Here is an 18,770-nt window from a genome sequence, read left to right as displayed (position 1 = left end):
GTAGGTCAAGTCTAATTGGATCAATAAATTTTGTGCATGCCTGTAGGCAAACAAGGAAGAGCAGGATGAAGTCACTCTCTTTCCAACTTGCTTTTAACGCTGTAGCTTCTTGTCTCCAGCGTCGTGATGCGAGAAAGAGATAGAGAATGGGGGAATGGTGGGTAATGGATATTTTGCGGTGGGTGGTCTCAGCATGGAATCTTAGCAGGTGATACGATTTATTTCAAATAGTTGAGCTTCACAGGTAATAACCTTAACAAAATCAATTCCAGGCATTCAACAAATTGAAAACAAGTAACTGGTTTCATCTATTAGTAGAGCCAATAGCGTTTCAAACAGTAGACATGAAACTCCAAAAATGCGGTGGCCTAAAACCAGATTCCCACACACTAATCGGCATGATACCATTTCATTGATAAGGAGAAAGACCCCGATGGCGCAATGGTCATTTTCTAAAGTACTATGTTCCACGTCCATGCAAAAGGATTAGCTGTGTGGATTCTAACAGCAGAGTTATATAAAACTGAAAGCTGAAGTGTCCTGATCTGATTGGCTCATAGGGTGGGCCAAGTCATAGAGTCTGGCCAATGGGAAAGCTAGAAACTTGTGTAGCAGGCTCTTGTCAGGGATATATGAGAGCAAGGTCATGAGTCTTCAAGAGAAGCAGACTTACTGTGAGTTTAAAAAGAAAATATGAACTTTAGATGCTGAGAAGACCATGACTCATTATTCATGGATCAAACTTTGTGTTCTCAATTATATATATATATATATATTAAGGTATTATCATTACTTGTCTTTCTTTAATCTTCATATATATATATATATATATATGTATAGTTACATTATTTAATTTTTTATTTGCTGGGTCAATAAGCCCTGAGGATAATCTACTGTTATTTATTTATTTAATTTAATTATTAAAAGCCAATGTAGAAAAAAAAAGGAGTAAATCTATTTTAAACTTTTATTTCTTCCGGTTGATTTCCTATTAACTTTTCCATTTAAACTGATTTTTTTAATTTGTTTAAATATATATATAGTTGATTGCTTTATATATATATCTGGTCATTTCTTTATTGATTATGATTTCAAACTTTTGACTAAACACAAGGCAATATGAGTGTTTTTAGTTGATCTTAAAAATGGATTTTAGTGCTTGGACTATTTAAATAACATGCACTACACTGCTACGAGAACTAATTGAAGACGTTGCCTTCTTTACTTTTATTTACACGTGTGCATATGAATCCACTTAATTGGCACTTGAAAACATTGGGAAATTTGTGAATTTTTTAATATTATAAATGTATATATTAAACTAAAATTTGTACAGCAAATTATATATAACAACTAGAGATATAGTATAAATTAGACGTTTTGATAATTTAAAAATGAACCATAATGAGTAGTATTATCATTTGAAAAATAAATATATTATAAACAGTGTATTCACAACATTATTTCATGTAATTCTCTGAATCAACAAACTGGCTTTTTCATCATATATGAAAGTAATTAAGCACCCATGGTTATTAATTAATTAGTGCTTTCAGAGATTTTTCCCATTAATAATGCATGCTTACTTTTTGATTTAATAAATATTACTTTAGAGAAAGCAAAACCGGAAAAAGGATTTTAATTAATGTGGATAGAATGATGTGTTTTGGATCAATGCGGAAATGAAGACCAGAAATATAAAAGAACACACGTGGGAATCCTGCATGCATTAATTGTGACCACATGCATAAGCTCTACAAAGGTGGCTGAGACCCATTAAATTATTTTTTGAGTAATAAATAATAAATAAAAGGACACAACTAAAAAAATATCCAAATTAACAAGCTTGTTAATTTGGATTAATAACAAGCAACAGATATGCATGCAATCTTCAAATAAGTTTTAGAATCCAAACCTTGTTTTCATATATAATACCATGCGTTTTTCACAAGATATATAACTATTAAAAACACAACCATATGAATATGTGTATATATTATTGCAGTGTTGCAATATTTTGGGCCGTCAATATGTGAATAAAGTGGATTATATGGGTCATTTCATTAAATGAAAAAAAAAGTATGTCAATTAATGAAAAGGTTATAGCAGATTTTGGCTTTTATATGAGAAACTAATATATATGCAAACCTTCATGCGTGTAAGCTTTTTATAAGTTTTATAATTAAAACCTTGTTTTCATAATGTCATGTGTTTTTGCACAAGATATATAACTATTCAAGAAAACAACCATATGATCATGTGTGTGTATATCTTGTCGGGGTGTTGCCATATTTGGGACCCCAATATGTGAATAAAATGGACCACATGGGCCATCCCACTTAAATGAAAAAAATAAAGAAGCTATATCAATTAATGAAAGTCAATGACATATTTGGGTTTTCATATGAGAAACTAATATATGTGTAAATTTTTATTTATTGAGAAAAAATAGAGAGACATAGCAAGAGAAGACGAAATAAAAAATCAAGAAGAAGAGGAAGAGTGAAAGGGTTAGAGCTTGAGGTTTGCAAGAAGATTAGATGGCAAAACAGTACCACATTTCACCATATTTCAGGTAGGGCATTTTTGCTAGCAAACCTCCTAATCCACTTATTTGATTTTCTTTAAACTTTTCTTGAAGTCATTGTTTCCATCTTGAGTTAAGATGACGAATGTATTTGTCTTGAGAGATTCTCCTATTGAATTTTCATATAACTGTGTTTGTAAACCTTTAGTTAGTTAGAGAAAAATCCTTTGTAACCCCGTTAATTGACATAGGAGAAACATTTGAAGTGACTCTAAAGAGTCACGTGGTTTTTCTTTTGATTTGAAAAATTTTCCATACTAAATTGGTGTCACACATTAATTGGTATTGTGAACGGTAACTTCCGTTGAAATTTTTAACTATTGCAGTGCCGGAAAAATGCCGGAACCCCGACATATATGTATATATATACACACATTCTAATTAATTAACGCTGCTCTTGTTGTATAAATTGCAGAGCTGGTTTCCCTGCTATTTTGCTTCCAAATTCGCTTCTCCTAATAACATTGCTTTTGTTCTTGGAATGAGTGAGTGCTTAGTCAATAAATCTGCAAACCAAGCATTTCAGCTAATTGCATTATTAAGTCTTGGAATTGTTTCTTGGTTTTCTAATTAACATGCATGCTTTGTTTTTCTCCGGTGATCATCATCATCAGGGCTTGCTTTTGCCGTCTTTTAATTTCTAGATTGATCTTGCTAATTCCCTTATGTTATACATATATAGATTGCAAAGTATATGGGGAGTATTATGTCTGTCAGTATGTGTACATATATATACATATATGTAGACACATAAACACAAGCAGGAAATTAATTAATGAAAGCTAGATTAATTAATTAATTGATTGATTAATGATATTAGAATTAATCTAGAAAGAAGACCACAAACTTGCGTTAATATTTACCCACATTACAAACGTGGGAGATCCTTGCATGAATTGTGACTCAGTTACAATATTATAAAATGGTCATTATATGTTGTCACGAAAAGAAAGAAAAAAAAAATAATGATGTGTGAGAACATAAGATTTGAGTGAAAATATTAGATACATCGACACAGAATCATGACTTGAAAGTCATCAAACTAATTATTATTTTTGAGTTCTAATTAATTAGTTAATTAGTATGATCAGTCCTTTCTTTTGTTTGAACTTGGTCTCCAATTGCGGTTTGCGGTGCAATTTTCCTTCAATTCAAGCTCAAGTTGGATGTCATTTGTACTTGTTTCCATTTCAAACAGAAAATAATTCAATGAAACACTAACTAGATTAATTCCACAATTATTAAGAAAAAAGAACAAGAAAAACTACCTAGCTAGGTAGAAATGTAAAATCAAGATTTATTTAGTTAATTATAGCTCTCTGCAAATATTGATCATTTTCTTGGATGTGTCTTTGAATATATATATATATATATACATATATATAATTAGTTGAACACTTTTCATTCACATGGGAATTAAACAAGATTTTTGCCATATATCTTATCAATATGGCATTATCAAATCTATTTTATATGAAAAACAGTAATTCTTAAACATGTCCACAATTAATTCAATTCCTGAAAATTTTACTCTTTGAAAAGAGAAGGACTAATGAAATATTACATCTAGCTATAAATACTATTTGAAGTATGTAATTAACATTCCTCTGGTATACATTGAAGAACTGGTCTCCATGGTACTCTTTGGCAACCAAATGTATGTGATTCATTACTATTAACAACATCAATATTGTTCCTGCTGATGAATTGATGACTGATCAGTGCCTGCTCAATTTGCAATCCATGAATTTCAACCAACTCCATCAACTCTCTAATAACAAGGAGAAAACCAGAACTCTCTCTTATACTAGGAGATTGGACTAACTCTCTAAATATTTTTTCCACTTTTCTTCTCTCTCTAATTTCTTCTCACTCTCACTTCTTCACTTGATTCTTCACTCAAGGTTGTAAGTTGATGGTTTAATGAGCCATTAGTTTAGGGTAATTAGTTTGGGCCAAAGGTTTGGAGGAGATGGTTTGATGAGGAAATGGTTTTGGGCTAATGGATTATGATCCATTGGTTAGTGCCAACAAATGTTTACTGACTTTAATTTTATCATTTTGATAAAAATTTTAAACTCAATGATCTCTTATATAATATCAATGGATCTTCAGCCACTCAAAAGCAATATAGAAGAATAAAGGAACAGATAACACAGTAAGTTTATGCATTCAAATTATGGATCAATATATCTTGTATTATTATTGTCAATTTTTCTCATTAACACTGGATAATTAATTAACAATTCCAAAAACAACCATATATACATATATATATATATATATATATATATACAGACTAACTAGCACTCCTCTGCCTCTGGTATAGATTGAAGAACTGGTCTCCATAGTACTAGTCTGCTACCATATTCATTATCTCTTCTAGTCATATCCTGCAGCAAGTCATGCATTTCAACAGATTGTAGTAATTCATTCAATTGTTTCTTTGTTAGCTTCATCTTGATAACTTTAGCCGGAGAAGATACTTCTATATTTGCCGACATCCTCCTACCGGCTTTCACTGTCTTCTCTTCGGCTTTTTCTTTGCATTGTTCCATGTTCTCTGAATCAACAAAGTCCCAGTCTTCATCATCATCTGCCCATGTCCTTACTGGCTTCAGACAATTCCCCATTCAATGCAACTTAATCAAGGAAATTAATTAATCCTTCTTTTTTTTTCTCTCTTTTATGAGATTTCTCTTGGTTTTGTTTCTTCTTTGCAATATTAATGATCTATCTATCTATCTATCTATATATATATATATAGGAGAAGTACATGACTTAGTTTGATCTTTAAATGTTTGTGGATAAGAACATGCATTTGGGAGTGTTAAATTGTGGAATGAAGACCATATAAATGGTCAGTAATGTATATATCCCACATGAGACACGTGGGATTGATCCTTAATTAATTACAAAAAAGTTATTAAGCTTGATTAAGAGACCATGACCATCAGACCATGCAATCAGTCATCATCAGGGTTTAATTTGTGTTCAAAGTTGTAATTAGTCTCACGTTTGTCTTTGATCTTTTTGAGTTGAGTTGTATATATATATATTATATAATTAACATGATATAGATGATTCTATTTGAATGGAAATATTTTGAAGAGAAAAAAAAAATATTGTATTAAAAGAAGAGTTTTTGTGTTTCAGTTAACTTTATGAAGAGATAAGCACACATGGTTTGGATTAGGATTAATAAGTTTTTCACTTAGTGTGATTTATCCACTTTTACAAGATAGAGATTGAGATTTTGTTTAATGATTAATGACTTCACTGTTTCAGTAATCATGCAATATCATATCTTTAAAACAGATTTCAATTAAAAAAAAAAAAAATTCAAACCTCCATTATTGTTTATTTCCTTATACCTTCAAGGCATTCATCAAGCCAAAAATTTTTAAAAAACCAAAAGAAATCTTGACGTCAAACTGTTAAAAAAAACACATAAAATTAATAAGCTATAAATTAAAAGTCATGGGAGCCATGTCAGAATACCACCATATTTAAAGTTAATTAAACAGCATTAATTGCTCCTAAACATCTCAACAATAGGATATGTTACACCAAATTTTATTAACTAGCTAGCTTAGCCAAGAATCAAATGCAATTTGTTTATCTACAAGTCAAACACATCAAAAGTACCAAATTGATTAATATAAAGTCTCATTTTTTATTCAAGTAATTAATTGCCTTCTTTTGAGTAGTGGCATCCTTTTGTTAATAAGAGTATCAATTAACAATATTCTCTACTAATAAGACATGGTTAGCTTATTCTATGAGATATACCATCCTATGAACATAATAATAACAATATAAATTAATGTTAGACGATGCTTTCAATACATACATTTCCGTTACAATATGATATACAAAAGTTGCCAAATGTCATTCAGCTATTAATTAAGGAAAAAGTTTGCAATTTCAAAGAGAAAAACATCAAGGAAAAATTTCTCTTTCTTTGATATTTGTAGAAGATGATAATATATATATATATCACATACCAAATTACCAATACAAGCAAGGATTTAACATGCACTTAAATTTTGATGAAGATTTAGCCTCCATTAAATAAAAATTAAATATTATTACTTAAAAATTTAAAACTGTTGATCAGAAAAAACATCATTGGAAAAAATTCACTTTTTTTATTTGAAACTGAGATAATTATTTATTATGATTATTTAAGAAAAAAAATATCTTTAAATTAAATTGATGGTGATAGAAGAGATCAAATGAACCGAGCAATTTAGTTCATTGTATTAAATAAAATACATATAAAACAAGCAATCACCCCAACTTCAGTATCAACCATGACTTTCAACTAAGAACAAATTGTAAGGAAAATTATAATCATTGTTATTATCAATTATATATATATATATATATATATAAAACAGGGTAAAAAGGTTGGACTTTCATTAGTGAAGGTTGACCTTGAAGCCAAATGTAATTGGACAAATAAAAAATCAAGAAAATAAAACAAAAGACATCTCTCCCACTGTTCTTAGTAAACAAATCAAGGCCTGCCAAAACTACTCATTTTAAAAATAACCATAAAATAATAATCCCTCCATTCTCTCATGACTTCTATAAAAACCTCTCAAAATTAATTCATCAAGTAAAATCCCATATATATCTATCTATACACATCTCTCTGATCTCTCTCTCTCTATCTGTCCATATGAACTTATAATAAACCAAAAGATCACTTCAATTCAAGAATATAATGATGTGGTTTAGCAGTTACTCAAGGCTAGAGAAAGAAGACCCTGATGAGCTACAACAAAGGAAAAGAATGTTTTTGATTTACAAGGTGATGGGAGAAGCAGACATGAGAAGCAGAAGGAGATCTTTGAATCAGAGAAGAGTGTACAAACTCAAGATTAAGTTCAGCAAGAGATTGACCATGTTTGAATCCCATCTTTGTGGAGCTCCTTTAATGATTATGAATCAAGTCAAGCATTTGAAGAGAGTTCTTTGTGGCTAATTCAAGAACTTGAGTGAGTATTTATATATTATTGCATGGCTGATCTTCTTCTTCTTCTTCTTCTCTGTTTGTTTGTGCTTTTGCCAATGATCTCTTGTTTCAATTAATTTCACAAGTTAGTATTGTAGTGATCTTTATTATTATTTATTATTATTATTATTATTATTTTAATAAACATGGGAAACTTATGAACCCTCAACCATAGAGTTGGAACAAAGTGAACTATCAATTTTTACTTGGGGAAAAAAATTGGATTATCTCTCTTGTATGATAAGGGTGATTTAAAGCATAAAGGAAAGAGATTTTTGGAAAAAGGTGGTACTACTTTTAAATTTAATTAATTTATTTAATTTTTAAAAAGTTATTTTTGAAATTGCATGATCTAGATTTCAAAATAAACAAGAATTTCGCACATATAATATAAGTGTGTATAATGTGGGTTTTCTCTACCATAATTTATAATTTATTTTCTCTTTATTTGTGTTTTTGTTTTGGAATTGAATTATTTGTTCAATTATATAAACTTGGGGGGAAAATTACAAAACAATAAAAATTTAAAAATTAACATTTCATTTTCCAAATCAAAAAATCTAGGTTTTCAATGTTTTTCAATCCGTGATTTTGCCCATTATATAATGGAATTTTACATACATCTACTTAAGAACCAAAAATTATGAATTTAATAACTCATGTCTCCACCCAATCAACTTCTTGATATAAAAATAGAAATTATAATAACAATTCAATAATTGATGATGCCACAAATAATGCAACCACTTGGGAAGAGTTTAGATAAGACATTTCTATAAGCTATGATTGTACAGTACTGTTACAACAAACATCAAGCAACTAAAATGGTAATTAAAACAACACAAATGATGGTTATTATTTTTCATATAGTTGGAGAGACATGTCCATGTTTCAGTTAAAATGAAAAGTCAAGAGGGTGTTCCTTTTTCTCATCTATATTCCTGAAAATTGACATGGCCTGTTTGCCTTGCATGATCAGCAGCCTCCTGCATTTACCAAATAATCCATTAGAAACCAAAACATGGGAACATGAGCATTTAGAGGGAAAAGAAAAGAAAAGCAAGCTGCTTAACTAGGGGTGTAAATGAGCCAAGCTACTCGTGAGCTACTCGAGATCAGCTCGGTCAATGCTCAAATTCGATTCGATTTTTCACGAGCCGAGCCGAGCTCGAGCTGCTCGTTTATGTTGACGAGCCGAGCTCGAGCCCAAAAATACTCAGCTCGTGAGGCTCGCGAGCCTAAACGAGTTTTTATATATAAAATATTAAATTATTTATATATAAATTACAAAAATACTTATGTATATAAGCTAATCGAGCTTAAACGAGCCGAGCTCGAGCTACTTGAGCTTTTCAGCGAGCCAAGCTCGAGCACAAAAAAAATAGCTCGAACGAGCTCGAGCCGAGCTCGAGTCTTCGAATATTATACTCGAGCCGAGCTCGAGCCTGGTGATACTCGGCTCGGCTCGGCTCGTTTACAGCCCTATGCTTAACATGATCACAACCTTTTGACCAACTAAGCCAATTGAGCATTGTCCGCAACGTAAGGTGAAATTCGCCGTATCGGTGTAGCTCCTCTTCCTACACAGTAAAAATAAATGATAATTCATTTCCCAAAACATTATAAAAACCAAACTGTAGAAACTCTTGGCATGATAATTGAGAAAGATGTAATCTAAAAAAATTAAATAATACAATATACTGTAGGAGCCATCAAAGCAAGCTGTCCAAAGACTCCAAACTAAACCACAATTAGGAGGATTATTTCAGATGCAAAACAGAGTTGCAATTCCCAAGATAACAAAATTAATTTACTTTCATACGCCAAAATGAAAATTTGAATAATTCTTGTGTGTTGTTGTTTAACTTCATCTGTAGGCGGCCCTTTCCAACATTGTAATCAAAGAATATTAGCAAACCAGTGACACTAAGAGGACTAATTATTGAATTTGTCTCAGATAATCCAGTTACCATTCACTAGAGTTCAAAAGAGCAATAACACATTGTTCCTTTAGTTCATGTGGAGCATCAGAATTTAAGGAATTCTTCACTGCTGGCATAAGTTGAATAAGAATTTCAAAAATAATTCATAACTTTAATCTTATGCACGCATATGCTTTCACTCAATACTAGTGTGCATCCTCACAACACAAGTGCGAGAGTACAGTAGACAACAGGTAGTAGGATCTTTTAAATTTACTCCATATTACGAGATGGCAGGGTTAAGCTATTTCTAGATCAGGACTGGCATATAAAACTCTTACCTGTTTTCTTCCTGAACAAGTTTCAGAGCTTGGCTTTCAACAGTTCGAATTGAACCATTGACACAGAAAATTGTTTGATCAAACTCTTCTGGTGCCCCATCAAATGGAGAAATCTAAATTACATAAAAAATGGATTTCGTTATTAAAGAAAGAAGTTTTTGATATCATTTGATCATCAGAGAATAAAAATGTGAAAATAAGAACCAAGAAGTCAGGTGAACATACAGCTAAAGCATCATAATGCAGACCATCATATAAGAGCATGACCCTTTCTGTGTACTTCTTTTCCTGTTCAACAGTTCAATGAACATGACATTCAAGATATTTCAAAGAAGAGCATCAACAAAATAAGAGAGATAAACTGAAATCCATTTTACCTGACCATACAAATCACAACGCATTGTTTGTATGTCATATGCTGCAATTTCTCGCCCATAATATTCTGATAGTATTGAAAGCTCAATCGCACCTTTTAAATAAGGACAGGTAGTTACATAAGCACCACTTGTGGATATTACATCCATAAATGCAACACAGATGTAGTCAGTTAACTATCAAAGATGTTATGGAACTAAACATGCTTGCTATGAGATTATGAGCCCGTATCTGCTTTCTACTTGAACTGCTCTATACAAGTTGGACCACAGCATACTACAAGAAGGGAGGATTGCCAATATCTAATAATATAGTTCAGAAAACTGAGCTTACCTCCCCACTTATCAGAATCCAGAATCCAAGCACAGTATTCTTCATTCGGTTTTCCAAGAAATGCTTCAATATATTTTTCAGGATCGCTTCCCACTGCTGCAGCAATTACCTTCAAAGATAAAAAAAAACTTATGTTTCAATATTCTAACACTAGCAATAGCCCACAAATTAATATCACAATGCTTATGCAACAATATAAAAATTTCACAAAACAAATGTCTTTACAGCTAAAAATAACAAAAATGCCAGCTTCTTCAATGCAGTTTATATAGTATTAGAGTAACAGTGATCGTGATCATGGCGGAGAATCGTATAGCTGATTATGTGAGTAAACGCAAGTTCATATGCAGATATCATATCTATCCATTTGAGAAAAATCAAAAAAATAAGATTACCCAAATCAAATCGTGCTTACTAAAGAACTTTCCCACAATATATATCTTTTAAGAGGATAAAGAGAAATATTGGTATAATGAGATAGAGAGGATCACCAAGCCACAAATAGAAAATAATTTAACCAATAGAAACCCAATAAATTTTGCTATAAATGTTTGCAAAATAAATGAAAGTTATTCTAAAAGTTCACATCTAAAGATAATGCTATCTTTACGTAAATTCTGTTTGACTAAAAAGTTCATATTCACAGCATAAATATGAAATTTGCTTTGGATATCAAATAAGCTATAAGCATCCATCACTGGTGTCAATAATAGACATCACTATCAAGCGGAGGAGAAATATCAAGTAAGAGCTATTACCTGCAATAAATGGAGGAAATCAAGGTGCCGCTCATATCAAGTACAAATGACAAAACGGTGGATTTTTCCAACAAAAGGAAGTAGAATGCGACAAAAAGTGCATGATGGTTTTTTTGTGGTTGTGATATCAACAATTTTTTTATTCTATTGAGAAAGAAAAATCATTGGGGCTATCGAAGATTGACAGAAAGAAGCGTTAGGAAAAAGTTACTATTTTTCAATGTTGAAGAAAGTTGAAAAGACCAGATCATTAGAAATGGAAAAACCCTAATGCATTCTCAAATTTTATGTGAATTTTCAAAGTGCTGTCAACTAATGCGATTAATATTTGCATATCCTCATAGCACAGTACGGAACAACAAAAAACAAGAATCTTCATTCTTTTGTATTATCTTGGAGCTAATACTCCACTTTTATAAATTCAACAGATATAATCCCTGCTTGATTCTAGAAGCATCAATATTTTCTTCTACTGTTTACTGAGAAAGTCTTCAAACCTTTAGCTCTACTTAAGATTATGCATTGTTTCAATTTCATAAGAAAATAAATATTATGTATGCATACAGGAAACAAAATAAATTGAAGTTTTGGATCTACATGCATTGAATCACAGCTATGGAAAAACAGAATCCACTTTCAAAGTTAATGAAGCAGTGAAAAAATGAAACACGCAAGTCAACAACCTAATTTGAAATAAAGATTACAGCTTGAAAAGTTAATCAAACAGGTGCATGCAATTTAAACACAAGAAACATAGACAAACCTGTCTCAGCTCTTGAGCTTTGTGTTTGTCATGTTCCATCACATAGCTGCAACATAAAAAATGAGATAAGGTATTACACCCAGCAAAATTGATTTAGTAAGGGGAAGTGACTCTGTCTGATTCTTACCCAACAGCATTGAAGAGGCAGCTGTTGTCTGAGGGTATTACCCTCCTAACAATGATACCCTCCATCCTATCAGTCAGCCACCTGGACACAAACACAAAAAAAAAAGTGCTACTGAATCTTTTAAGAGCCACAATATTCAACCTTGGGAGAAGATGGAAATTGATCTACCTTAAACACAATTGCCCATCACCAAAAATATGGATGACATTGAACATGTCAAAAGAAATCAACCAAAATCCAAAAGACAACATACATACATATACACAAGTACGCGGGCATGCGGGCGCGCGCACACACACACACAGAATATGAGACAAGTATAAATTCATTTGGTCATATTTCAATGTCGATGATAACTTCAGCTTGTTCAAACCTTTTGATTCTTTGAAGGGAAATTTACAACCTAAACTGCTTCTAATTATTACCATGGTACATATGGATGAAACTAGACAGGTTCCCTCACTTAATCAAGTAAGCTGATCATATGAATTAACATGTACACATAATTGTACAAAAATAAATTGGAATAATGAGCAACAAAAGGGAAATCTCCATCTAAACCAGTCCAGACTTGACACGTCAAGTTGTCAGGGATCTTTCCATCAGTTGCATTATAATTTTAGCAATCGAAAAACGACAAAAAAACCAAACTGCAAAATAGCCAATCCAAGTTATATATTCCATCCTTTCTGGAGACTTGCCACTCCAGTTCATTCCATGTTAATACATTTCAACCAGATTCATTGCCAATCCATGACTAATCAAGTTCAAGTTTCCAAACACAACCTTATGGTATAGGGCATGCAGGCCAAAAACATATATATATATATATATATATATATATATATAGATATATATACCTATCTAAGAACAAAAAATTTAAAAAAAAATAAATCCAAAAACCAAGAACACTGACCTCAAGATAAACAAATCTAGGATTGAAACCCCAATGACAAATCTGAACTTCTCAATAGCAGGATTCCAAACTAGAAATTTCTCAAATAGAATCAGATACTAAAGAAGAACATCAATGAATAAGAATTCAACCCTAATTGAAAACAATTCCACTATAAAGATCAAAATTTTCAAACAGAACCAATACCACAAACAAAAATTCAAACAGCAGCAATGGAAATAGATAACAATCATCAAGATAAACAAAAGATGGATGTTAAACTACTTACAAAGGAACTCGGAAGAGAGATCTGAAGCAAGACGGCAGGAGAATTGGGTTAGATTCGTAGAAAAAGTTTGGAGAACTACTCGCCTTTTTTTGGCAAGAAAAGGGATGCACCCAATCCTTGCTTCTCAGGACACTTCAATGTGTACTTTTGCAATTTTTCCCTTTTTTTATTTTTTATTTTTTATTTTTATGAATATACCCCTGCAAACCCACATAATTACTTTCATTTCTTGTATGAAATTTCTTACATACCTTGTACAAAAACTTGTAGACGCTCATAAATTATTTTTTATTTTTTTATTTATTCTTATAATTAAAAATTATTTCAAATATAAATTTTTTTACTTGTTTTATAAAGTTTATAAATTATTTTTTTATATAAAAATACAATATCAAGGGAAATTAATAGAAGAATCTCTTTAAAAAACTGAAAAATAAAAAAAAATCTCAAAATAATTAAACCCATAATAAAATCAAAAGCAATATTACAATAATAAAAAAATGATACAAAGATTTAAATGGAAAAAATTTAAAAATAAATAAATAAAATATTTCATTATTTTAAAAATGATAATTTACTAACCATCTATCAATGCTCTCGCTAGTCTCACACATACAACTAAAAACTAAATTGATTCTTAAGTCACGACTTCTACACAAACAATAAGAAATAATTTGAAAATTTTAATCTTAATTCGACTTCAAGTTTTGATTTTAATTAGCCAATAGATCTCGGTTTTAAATTTTGAAGTTTTTGAGGAGTCATACAATAACACTATAATGTCATAATTAAATAATTTTTCTATTTTTGAAAATATTTTCATACCTTAATTTTAAAAAATCTCATTGATATTTATTATACAAACAAATAAATGAAATCAAATTTTTTTAATTATTAATATTATTTTTAATATAAATAAAAATTAAACATAATAAGAAATATTTAAATTTATTCCTTCAAACACCAAAGGATTAGATTATATATCTACTTAATAATATATAAGTATTGGATAAAACTCAAATTTTTTATAATTATTGAATTAAAATAAATTTAAAATTTTAATTAAATTTTAATATTTTAAATCATATCTCTATGGGTTCTAATTTTAGGGGGCGTTCATTTCAGGGAAAGTGGGGGAAAGTCAGGAAGTCGAGGGAAGTGATACACTTCCAGGATTTCTGATGTTCATTTGTCAGAAAGTGAGAATAAAATCGAAAAATTTAGGTGTTGGATGAAGGTCTATGAGTTCAAAAAAGATTTTGGAAGTGAAAGGAAGTTAGTTTTTATAAATTGTCTCACTTCCCCCACTTCATTAAAAAAAATACCGAAGTGGGCTTTTAGTTCAAAAATCCACTTCGATGGGAGTGGGGAGTGACACTTCCCGCTCAAAGACAAATGAATACTGTGAAGTGGTGGAAGTCAGACCACTTCCCCCCACTTTTCCTGAAATGAATGCCCCCTTATTGGATGTCCTTCACTTCACTCATTTAATTGAAGTGATTTAATAATTTTGTGTCTTTTTATGAAGTTAAAATGGAAATCAACTTGTTAATGTCATTTGCTCGCAATGCAATGGTAACCATAAAAAAACATTTGATCTCCACCGACAGAGCCCAAATGTATAGTGACATGGAAGCAGGCAATTTCAATGGTTCCCATTCAACCCTACCTGATACCTCCCAAGCCTATTAATAATTTATATTCATGTTTTTTTTTTAATTCATATCAATATTATTTATATAAGCATAATCACTCTTGTTCTTATGCATAACTTTTTCTATGAAAAATATATGATCATGAGCATGTTGAAACTAAAATTCTTGCATTTATGAACTTTGTTAACTAACAAAGTAGAATTGTGAAATACTAATTGAATGGTTAAGGAACCATAGCTAGCTCATTGGTAATTATTCGTGTTTGTGATTGAGAGGTCCTGAGTTCTGTCTGAAGAATAACTCTGATTTTTTTTTTCAGGATTGCATGATAGGGGGTTTATTCTTAGAATGTCAGTCAAGTCATTGTAACCAGTAAACTTCTCTATTTGTTTTTTTTTTATTTTGTCATTTGTCAATTTTATAATTTTTTTTTATAATTAAAGCATTTAACATGCAATGTGAAGATAAAAGTTTGATTTATTGTAATATATGAATAAAGTATAATAATAAAATGTGTGTGTTTGGTGGTTTATTAGAAAACAATTGTGTTGATGTGTATAATTATAGTATAATATATATATATATAATATGCTATAAATTCACTTTAGGCTGTGTTTGTTTTGATGTATTAGGAGTTACATGTAACTCCAAATACATTGTCAATCAAAATCATTTGTTTGGTTCAATGTATTCAATTTTCAGTTGACCACCAAAATCCCTTTGATTGGCTAAAGATGGAGGATTTGGTTTTACGGCCAAATCGGCCGTAAAACCAAATCCTTGAATTTGGTTTTACATTTGTGAGGATTTGGTTTGCAGCTGGACTTCTCCTTCGCCTCCATTCATCGATCTCTCCTTCGCCTCAGTTCTTTCCTCGCTGCTCGAGAAGTCGCCTTCGGAGGATCTCGACAATCGCTGCCACCTCCTCCGTTCTTTCATTGCCGATCGGAGAAGTCATCTCCGTTCGTTCTCCGACGATCTCTTCCACTTTTGCCTCAATTTTTTCCTCGCAGATCGGAGAAATTACATCTGTTCCTTCCTCGGCGATCGCTGTCATCTTTGCCTCCATTCTTTCCTCATCGATCGGAGAAGTCAACTCCATTCCTTCATCAATTATCACTCTCTTCTTCGCCTCCGATCCTTCCCCGCCGATTAGAGAAGTTGTCTCCTTTCTTTCATGCTGAACATTCTTCTCCTTTGCCAAAATCCTGCAACCGTCCAACAAGTGGCCAAGATCCCCCAAGGCTTGTCTCTCTTGCATAAATCCTGCAACCTTTATTTGATCAAAAGTCTTCACCAGGTACTCAACATTAGTCCACACCTACAAAAGAAAGCTCTTGTTCAATTGATTTTGTTTCATTAATTTGCCATGTTTGTTGATTTTGGCTGATTAATTTGTGGAGGTGGCTGCGAATTTTGCTTGAATTTCCTTCTTGGTTGGCGGAACCGTGAACCTCCACGGCGCTTCAGTTTGTGGAATCAAGGACATTACTTGACTATATTGCTCGTGGAGTGCTTCTAGTTTTTACAAGGTTTCCCTTTAATCCCTGGACTGGATGAATAAATGCTACGATTGTGAGATTCTTGTTTGTTTTGTGTTTTATGATCTTTTGCTTATCTTTATGTAATGAGTCTTTATTTCTTTTACTTGTTGATGATGGTGTATGTTAATTTATGTTTCCTAATGATATTGTTCATTTTTGTTATTAGATCATGCTAGGTGAATATAGAACAATTAAACTACAAAATAAAAGGAAAACACCATAAACTTGATGGTTAATCTTGGAAGTATTAGGTTATTTTTATTCAGTTACTTGCATATTCAAAGATATTATTGTATATTTGGTCGATCTGCTTTATACAATGCCCGCTACATATCGGATCATATATTTTCTTGTGAACAGTTTGTAGTATCATTTGAATTTGTATATGAGATGTATTTATTTGTGTCACTCGCCACTTTTATATGTTGTTGTAAATATTACGCCTACGTATCATATTCAACAATATATGTTGTAAGTGTCATGTGTGTTTATTTATTTGGTATGTAATCTATGCAAGATGCCTTGAGTAAATTTGGATAGAAGTTCCTTTGTAGTATTTGTTTAGTTTCAGTGATCCTATGTTCAGGCAAACTTCCGATTATGTGTATGAGTGTATCTTCAATATTTTCAGGCATCCTACCAGTTGGTATGTTGTTTTGCACTTCTTGGATGTATGAACATAGTAGAGAAGGCAGCTTATTCTGGATGGATGCTTTGTCATTTATTCTTATTATTTGAATTCCTTGAATGATCATAAGAATAATTGCATATATACTTTTTAACTTTCTTTATATGGTGCTGCCTTGTTGAGAAGATAAGTAGATGTGTCCTTTTATGCAAGATGGCAGAGTCTGAATGCAAAAAAAAAAAAATGTTCAATTCACTCAAGAGAATTCTATGATGCATATATTTATTATTTCTGTCATCATCCTATTGTTTATGTTACCGGTTCTTCGATTTTATGAAAGAAAAATTCTTCATGAGAACTGGACTATTTGGGGATGTTGGATGGAATAAGCTTCTATTGTTGAACCATGACCGGGACAATTTCAACTTAGAAATGGTTGTGAGTTTAGACTGCGGCTTCATATGTCTTGTGTCATGGACTCATGGTATTCCTGCATTAGTGCATCCTAAAATGGAACATAGAAAAATCCTAGAACAAAATGCTGAACAGCATGCTTTATTTAGTGTCTTCACCTAGTTGATAATAAGGTGAATGTGCTTGTGAATCCATTAGCTCTCACATTTTCTTTTCTGTTGGTTTAAAATATATATATATATATATATAATCTCATTATTTCACCTTAATATAATAGATAGATAACTATGCTACAACTAACACTAGATGATTAAAAATAAAATAATAATAATAATGATAATAATAATAATTATTATTAGACTAATTAAAATGGAATACTTGCATTAGTGGAGTATTTCATCTTCCACTCCCAACAAAGCTTGATGGTTGACAAATCACCCTAACGTTTTACTCCCCATCTTAAAGAGTTTGGCTCGCGGACACCGGCAAATCATAAAGAACTTTTTAATCTTCGTCACTCATCAGCTCGAACCACCATTGAAAGAGCTTTTGGTTCTCTTAAGGGACGTTTCAAAATTTTATCATCAAGACCATTCTTTCCTTTCAAAACTCAAGCTGAACTAGTTTTAGCTGCATGTATTTTGCATAATTATATTATAAGTGGTGGAGAAGATATGTTCATACCCTCTGAGGAAGAATGGACACCACAACGACCACCCTCAGAAAGTAACGTGAGAGAACAAAGAGAGGATGCCCAAGAGTGGGTGGCACGTCGAGAACAGATTGCATGCGATATGTGGGCAAACAAGTAGAAAATTATTTGTTGTGCTTATGGAAATATGTGGATGTTTGTTTAATTTTCTAGCTTGTATTTGATAATTATTTTCCTATATTTCTATGAACAAATTTCGATTGTCATAATAGCATTACTTAGCTTGTTTGGAATGTTTGTTTAATTTTGTTGTTGTAATAATTTCTTGTTTATGTGGCAATTTTAGAATGGATAACACAAGAATGTCAGAAGATAGTCAAATGTCATCAATGAGAACCCCAACCAAAAGATCAGGTGGCAATAAAAGATGGACCACTGCCGAAAGTCGATTTTTTTTAAGATTC

At 31.5% G+C, this 18,770-nt stretch overlaps 2 protein-coding genes across 3 annotated transcripts; both read right to left on the bottom strand.

Annotated features, from left to right (window-relative positions):
* Nucleotides 1-4,890: 4,890 nt before the first annotated feature.
* Nucleotides 4,891-5,220, bottom strand: LOC120250429. Its single transcript, XM_039259246.1, has one exon. It carries the CDS (start codon nucleotides 5,218-5,220, stop codon nucleotides 4,891-4,893), a length of 330 nt encoding a protein of 109 aa, XP_039115180.1.
* Nucleotides 5,221-8,378: 3,158 nt separating this feature from the next.
* Nucleotides 8,379-13,537, bottom strand: LOC120283622 (OVARIAN TUMOR DOMAIN-containing deubiquitinating enzyme 2-like). 2 transcript variants are annotated; one of them, XM_039290329.1, is made up of 9 exons: nucleotides 13,414-13,537; nucleotides 12,230-12,310; nucleotides 12,103-12,148; nucleotides 10,582-10,690; nucleotides 10,251-10,342; nucleotides 10,099-10,161; nucleotides 9,874-9,986; nucleotides 9,115-9,190; nucleotides 8,379-8,596 (listed from the first exon to the last, which is right to left on the bottom strand). In XM_039290329.1, exons 2-9 carry the CDS (start codon nucleotides 12,292-12,294, stop codon nucleotides 8,540-8,542), a joined length of 621 nt encoding a protein of 206 aa, XP_039146263.1. In that variant the 5' UTR covers nucleotides 12,295-12,310; nucleotides 13,414-13,537; the 3' UTR covers nucleotides 8,379-8,539. The 2 variants fall into 2 exon arrangements, with proteins under 2 accessions (XP_039146263.1, XP_039146264.1); XM_039290330.1 differs by lacking the exon at nucleotides 13,414-13,537 and adding an exon at nucleotides 13,146-13,164.
* Nucleotides 13,538-18,770: the final 5,233 nt, after the last annotated feature.

This window comes from Dioscorea cayenensis, chromosome 19 (genome assembly GCF_009730915.1).
Source record: "Dioscorea cayenensis subsp. rotundata cultivar TDr96_F1 chromosome 19, TDr96_F1_v2_PseudoChromosome.rev07_lg8_w22 25.fasta, whole genome shotgun sequence".
Classification (NCBI taxonomy): Eukaryota; Viridiplantae; Streptophyta; class Magnoliopsida; order Dioscoreales; family Dioscoreaceae; genus Dioscorea; species Dioscorea cayenensis.
Note: the sequence above shows the minus strand (reverse complement) of the source record. Positions and strands in the feature narration are given on the sequence as shown.

Bases quoted from the DNA above. Each gene is read 5' to 3' on its own strand.
- LOC120250429 (XM_039259246.1), bottom strand. From the start codon at position 5,220: ATGGGGAATTGTCTGAAGCCAGTAAGGACATGGGCAGATGATGATGAA.
- LOC120283622 (XM_039290329.1), bottom strand. From the start codon at position 12,294: ATGGAGGGTATCATTGTTAGGAGGGTAATACCCTCAGACAACAGCTGC. The intron at 10,343-10,581 runs GTAAGCTCAGTT...CTTATTTAAAAG, and splicing joins GGATTCTGATAAGTGGGGAG to GTGCGATTGAGCTTTCAATA. The intron at 10,162-10,250 runs GTAAAATGGATT...ACTGTTGAACAG, and splicing joins GTTGTGATTTGTATGGTCAG to GAAAAGAAGTACACAGAAAG.